This window comes from Dipteris shenzhenensis, chromosome 6 (genome assembly GCF_047967505.1).
Source record: "Dipteris shenzhenensis isolate YYH24624 ecotype China chromosome 6, Dip_SZ_1.0, whole genome shotgun sequence".
Classification (NCBI taxonomy): domain Eukaryota; kingdom Viridiplantae; phylum Streptophyta; class Polypodiopsida; order Gleicheniales; family Dipteridaceae; genus Dipteris; species Dipteris shenzhenensis.
Genome location: NC_141601.1, coordinates 39,862,425 through 39,869,034, shown reverse-complemented (window position 1 = coordinate 39,869,034; position 6,610 = coordinate 39,862,425). Strand labels below are relative to the sequence as shown.

Here is a 6,610-nt window from a genome sequence, read left to right as displayed (position 1 = left end):
ACACAATCGAAGGCATAAAGTATGATGGGCAACAATCCATCTTTTGCACTCTCTATCTAGCCAAGGAACTGCATTGTACGCAAGGCAAGCTAATTATAAATCATTCATCAGACAGCACAAACTAGCCGTATTCCACATCCGTGGTATTTGAAGGAGATTCCGTTGAAGCTATCATGCCTCCACACAGTGTAGGCATCACCAAAACGGGTATGTACAGCCTCTATTTCGTATTTTGCGATCCACAACTGGTAAGTGTCGTCGTAGATGGGACGACGGTCTGGAAGAATCCTATGGGTTATCTGCCAGGTGAGTTGACACCACTGCTAAGATTGTATGGTCTTATGTCTTTCGCATACCTTGTACTAGCCGTGGCATGGACTTCCCAGTACGTTCGTTTCTGGAAAGACAAAATGACGTTCCAGAACGGCCTCACACTTCTTATTGCTCTAGGTCTGTTTGAGGTGGTCCTTTGGTATGTTGGATATGCAAATATGAATGCTAGTATGCAAACAGCCCTTCTGCACACTAAGGGCACTACTCATGACTGGATGTCATTCTTTGTTGATCAGCAAATGACTCTCCCTCTTTGGACAATGGAATTTGGGATGTCACGAATCGTCTTCTCTAGAGCGATTCTTTGGTCGTTTTCCATGGGTTATAATGTCGTTCATCCCCTAAAGGAAATGTCTCGGAAAGCCCATCTCCTGGTTACATTATATGTAGGGGCGATGCAATTGCTATACACATTTGAGACTGCACAAAAACTGATCAATCTTTCGATGAAAGCACCTCTATCCGTTATTCCTGCTGGGTGCATTCTTTAATGTTTTCTTCGTGCATTGGATACATACATCCTTGGAAAAGATTTGTGACAAGCTGGAGGCAAGGCAAATGATCTCAAAATGGGAGCTATACAAGAAGATGACAAGTGTTGTGAGAGTGTACGTGATTGTTGCGGCAGCTTGGATAGGTTTGGAGGTATTTCCAAGCAATAGATGACTTCAACGAAGGATGGTAGGCGGCTTGGATAATCATGGCTGTGTGGTATGTCCTTTACTTTTCAATGCTGTGTGTTGTATGTGTCCTTCTGTGGCCATCTCAGAATTCTAGCAAGTATGCTTACTCAGAGGAGGCTAGAGAAAACTGGATGACAAGGATGCTCTTCAATTCCTGTTGGGCCAGCCAAGAGCAGCTATATGAGTCGAGAAGAAGAACCAACTAGATCGGGTATGCATCTCTTACATAGAGGAAGTAAATGACAAGTGTTTGACAATGTTGCGTAGCAGTATGATGTTTGTGAACTTGAGATGTAGTAATGTTTGTTGTCAATCCCAACATATCAATGGATTTTCTAGTATTGATCTTCTTTGGAGCATTCCTGTTGCTAATGATTTAATTGCTTTTGAAATATTGATTTAAGATACATCAATGATCGACAGCATTTGCATTCGAAATGTGTCTGCAACTAGCATATTTCATATGCAGTCATGATCATATGGAGCTGAGTACAGTTTTCTAAAAGAAGACTTTATACAAGCCTCACAAGTCATTATTGTTATGTTTTATTGAGAAATATCATTCTTGTTCTCAGTATACACACTAAGAAAAGTATTTGACAAGTCATATGGTACGACCTCAAAATCTAGTAAAGATGGTATCACTCGTAACTTTGAGAAGGAATTCATGGAAAATTCAACTCTACCACAATACACAAAATATTTCATTTTTGTTACAAATTTAGAGCACATGTTTTGTCATTCTTCTAAATGTGTATCGATTGATGGCCATGATGGAATACTGGGGTGTAATCATATTTTCTTATTTCGAATACTATTATATATAAGCGCATGCTCGCTTTTCCATAAATGTTTGCTTCATTCGTCTTTTCATATTTCGAATACTATTATATATAAGCACATGCTCGCTTTTCCGTAAATGTTCGCTTCATTTCTATGAATGACACCAAATATATTATAAAAGTACTTGGTCTTTAGATGTGATCGTAGATGATTGCCCATATCAATTGTAATCCACGCGATGATAAGTCACGTCTTCATCACTCTATATTGCAAATGTAAAGATATATCATGAAAGTATACAACAAACAAAACACACTTGAAAATGCATGATAAATCTGCATTTTATTGTTATATATAACTACATAGCATTGTTCAAATCTTGCATATAAACCATATGATCATGTGAAAACATGATCATCTTAGCACAAATTTCATAATACATGTAACCACATGTTCGTGTAACTACACGTTCATGTGGGGGGAGAGTTGGCACAGTTTCTCTCCAAAAATTATAAGACCAAGGAATGTGCTATTCCTTGGGATTTTGTATCTTGTATATATTGCAAATTGCATAATGTGGAATGTGCCGTTTCTTGGGATCTTGCATCCTGTATTTTGTAAATCGCATAATGGATTTTATATATTGCATAATGTATATTTCTTTAAAGAAATTTTTGGTTGTTTTTATTTTGATAAAGAAGGTTATAGGAAATAGTGAATGTACCTGTTTAATGAACGTCCTTGTATGGAATAATGTTTATCAATCAGTCGCAATATTTGCAATGTAAATATCTAGAAGTGTTACAGATTTATAATATGTAATGAAATTGCTAAGAAATCTCCTTACCTAAATAATGTATCAATCCAAAAGTTGAACCTGACAAGTTAAATGCCAAATCAACTGAGATCTTCGTAAGGATTTTAACGATCGAATTTTGGAATGGAAAAATGAGAGTGGCCTAGCCTACTATAATCGATCGATACATAGGACTACTATGAAATTTGGATTGAAGTTTGAGAGAAGATAGGATGAGAAGGAGGCAAAGGAGGCAAGCATGGATCAATCACAAGCTGTAATCAAATATATAGAGGCAGGCTAATGAATGGTACATCGCTTTTAAGCAGCTATAATGATGTGAAGATTGCATGCAACTATACCCAGCTTGCATGCATGTGACCTTTGAAAATAGATCGATACGTAGGACTACTATGAAATTTGGATTGAGGTTTGAGAGAAGATAGGATGAGAAGGAGGCGAAGGAGGCACACATAGATCAATCACAAGCTATAACCGAATACATAGAGGTGGGCTACCTAATGAATGGTACATCACTTCTAAGCAGCTATAATGATGTGTAGATTGCATGTAACTATACCTAGCTTGCATGCGTGTGAACTTTGAAAACCAACTCCAGATACTGGAAGGCTACATGCATTGATAAGCAGATTTGTGGTGGTTCTTTGATCTGGTGTGGATTGTTACTGGGTGGGAATTGAAAATAGTTTCTTTGTTGTGTGTATGAGAGAGAGACACACACACAGAGTAAGAAAGGTTCGTTATATGTCATCAGATTCTGACTTTTTGAATTTAGAATTGCTTGTGGCACTATTCAACAGCCATGGCAGCTAGTGCCCTTCGCCTTCACGGCATGGGCCCTCTTGCACTGGCTGCTTCCCACTCTACTTGCATTAGATTCCCCTCAAATGTCTTGGGTTGCCTCTGTAGTGTCCACTTGGTTCCCTAATGTGCATCCATTTTGAGTGACGTTGTCACTCTTAAGCAAGAGCACAAAGCAAAGAATAAGTAGTTGCATGAAGATGCTTCAAAGAGCTAGAAAAAAACTCATCAAGAAGGTGTTACTCCTTGATGCGAGGATTTTAATATGTGGTACTTAGAAGTCATTGCAGCCGCTTGCTGCCAGCAGCTATTAAGCTTGGCAGCGTGCTTGCAGTAACATCATTTATGGCTAGCAGAGAGTTTGCAATAAACACAACCTCAGTACCGCATCTCAGTAGCTCACGAACTAGAGGAAGCATGCCCAAAACAATATTCGCACCTGAATTATCAACAAAGACAAGAGCCCGCCGTTTGTGTGGTTTGGGGGACGTGAGGTCCTCACAACCTAACTACCTATTGCGGAAAGCATCAAAGTCATCAACTTGCCAAGATCGACGCAGTTTCTTGCGACTCATACGATATATCTCAATGATCGTCCCACTGTGGAATAGCTCTACACAAGCTCCTGAGGTAATTATGCCATTTGAGGAGAGAACTAGCAAGGCTAATCCAACTTTGCATATGGAATCCAGTGTCATACATAGTAGGACATCTGGCGACGCACAAAATCTACGAGTATTTATTGTTTAAACAAGAACTTTTTCTTAGGAAGCGAAACGTCAAAACCATCCATCATGTAGATCAATTGTACGTTTCATGAGTCCAAATAGCATAAAATGTTTTGCGGAAAGTGTTATCAAAAGATAGTGGGCTGGATGTTGAGCATAGGGATGAGCTCAATGAAGTAGCAATCTCTCTCTCTCTCTTTCTCTCTCTCTCTCTCTCTCTCTCTCTCTCACACACACACACACATCTAAACTATGGATCAACACGGCAGCCTTGGATTGTATAATCAGCTCAAGAACTTGTTCAATTCTAGTCTTGGAGTGGCCTTCCCTTGCTCGATCTAATGCAGGCCGATCGAGTTAGCTTTAGCCTTTTTGAGAGGGTTTGACAGCTCGGGTTCACTGCCGGCAACATTCTCTGTTGCTAATAAATAATGGAATAGGCTGAAGAACATCATCCGCTGAAGTTGATTATGTAGCTGATAAAGATCATTAGCTGTAATTGATGAGACAACATTGGACTGTTGGACATTATCCGCTACAATTGATCACACAGTAAAAGCCCTGCACAATTAAGCATATAGCCGTGAATCATGAGCTGTAGTTGATCACATAGCCCAAGATGCTTGGAATTGATCACATCCTTGAGTTGGGGGACTACAGAAAGACGACAAGGAATTTGTTTGAAGGAACGTCAGGAAAATGAATTAAATAGGCAACTCTCCCTAGAAGCTGGTTGCCGTCATACCTCCTCCATTGCATCAAGTTCCATCAAGAGATAAGGTAGAACTGCCAATGAAGCTTCATTAGGTGGATGTAGAAGGAAAATGAAGTGAACTGTGCCAACTTTGAGAGATGGAGGAGAAGAGATTGAACTTTAAGCGTCACGCATAACATAAGTGCATTATTCTGAACTCCCAAGCTAAATGACGATTTGGATTGATTATGCTTGACAACAGATTCACTTTTTGCTTATGTTTTACTGCGTACTTTTGGCCACCTTGTGAATACCTTCAAGGCTCAATGCATTAGAAAATCTGGCAAAATTTTCTTAAGATTCAGAGAGCTTTCTAGTCATAAACTTGATGTGTTTTGCCATTAGTGTGCTTAATTTAAAGCACGTAGTTTCTGAAAGCAGGGAACATTGAATTCAAAGGGCAGCCAGCACCTGAGGGGATACTAGCGTCAGGGCTATCAGAGTTAGCTAGAATGCATTAGCCATAATAATGCACGCGAGAGCAGAGAGTAAGAGAACAGAACGAAAGGATCAATATCGATTGATGACATCTTACAATCGGACGGGTTTTTGTTATTGCTCGGTATGCATCCATAAAGTGGAACTCTCTTCTCTCAATTCCAAAAGATTAGCAAGGCCAAGGTTTCCATAAGCAGCTGGTTCTTCCCGGAACCTTGCAAGGTGGGCACGGAATGCTTGTGCAAAAGCATCTCCTCTACGCTTGGCATCATCAATAGCACCCTCACTCGCAACAGTAGTATCAACGTCATGCCAGAATAAGCTCAGCATCCATGCCATCCTTCCTGCCGCTCTCTGCTCAATGAGCTCGAAGCAAGCAAGCAAGCTTCCATGTTCACCCCCTGCTCGCAGCTCCGAGCTACAAAGAATCTATTGCGTCCTTGCTCATCTTCCTTGCATCACAATCCGCTCCCCCTCTACTTCCCTTGTCCATACACCCGCAGACACCCCCAACCCCTCTCCTCGAAATCCTGCACCTTTGCTCCTGCTCACGACAACCTTGATCCCTTTTCTTTAATTCCTCCCTTATAGATTCGTTCTGAAACTTTCAATCCTTGATCTCAACACCGCTCAAACAATCTCTCCTCGCGTACCTTCCTTTTTGAATATCCACATCTTTCCCAATCCCTCCCTTGTCTATTTCTGTGGGCTCTCCTTCTCCACCGCTTTTGCATCGGTTTCCTCTCCCCCTTCCCAACCGATCGATGTCGGGATTCGAGAGGACTGCCCACAGATCTCACCCCACTGCCGCTACCGGCTCTCTATCCCATGGATAGTTTTGACATCCTCTTTTCTATGTTCTCAATTGTGGCTGAGGCACTAGAGTCTACTGGGCAATCTCACTCCAGCTCTCCGTGCATGAAACCCGCGATGCTATCCATGCCCTCGGAGTGTATATCAAAGTTTTGGCTTGGCTATACGAGGCTTGGAATCATAAATCAAACCAGCCGTAGAAGAAGGTCGAGAGAGTAGCAGGGAGAAAGAAGGATTGATAGCATAAAAACTAAAGAAAAACTAATAACTAAAGGGAGAGGATGAAGACACGCACCTGTAGCATGCTAGCACGCTTGGAGCTGAAGATGACAAACTAAAGAACTGGAGCACCTTGAGCACAATTGGAGCTGAATGACTCAGTATATTATTAGGCTGGAGAAAAGCAAAGCATCTTTAGGCAAATATATAGCGTCTTTATTAAAGAATCTCAAAATAGCAT

At 40.8% G+C, this 6,610-nt stretch overlaps 1 protein-coding gene across 1 annotated transcript; it reads left to right on the top strand.

Moving 5' to 3' along the window:
* Window positions 1-209: 209 nt before the first annotated feature.
* On the top strand, window positions 210-824 carry LOC147901165 (uncharacterized). The gene has a single exon (XM_087376442.1). It carries the CDS (start codon window positions 210-212, stop codon window positions 822-824), a length of 615 nt encoding a protein of 204 aa, XP_087232568.1.
* The last annotated feature ends 5,786 nt before the right edge of the window (window positions 825-6,610 follow it).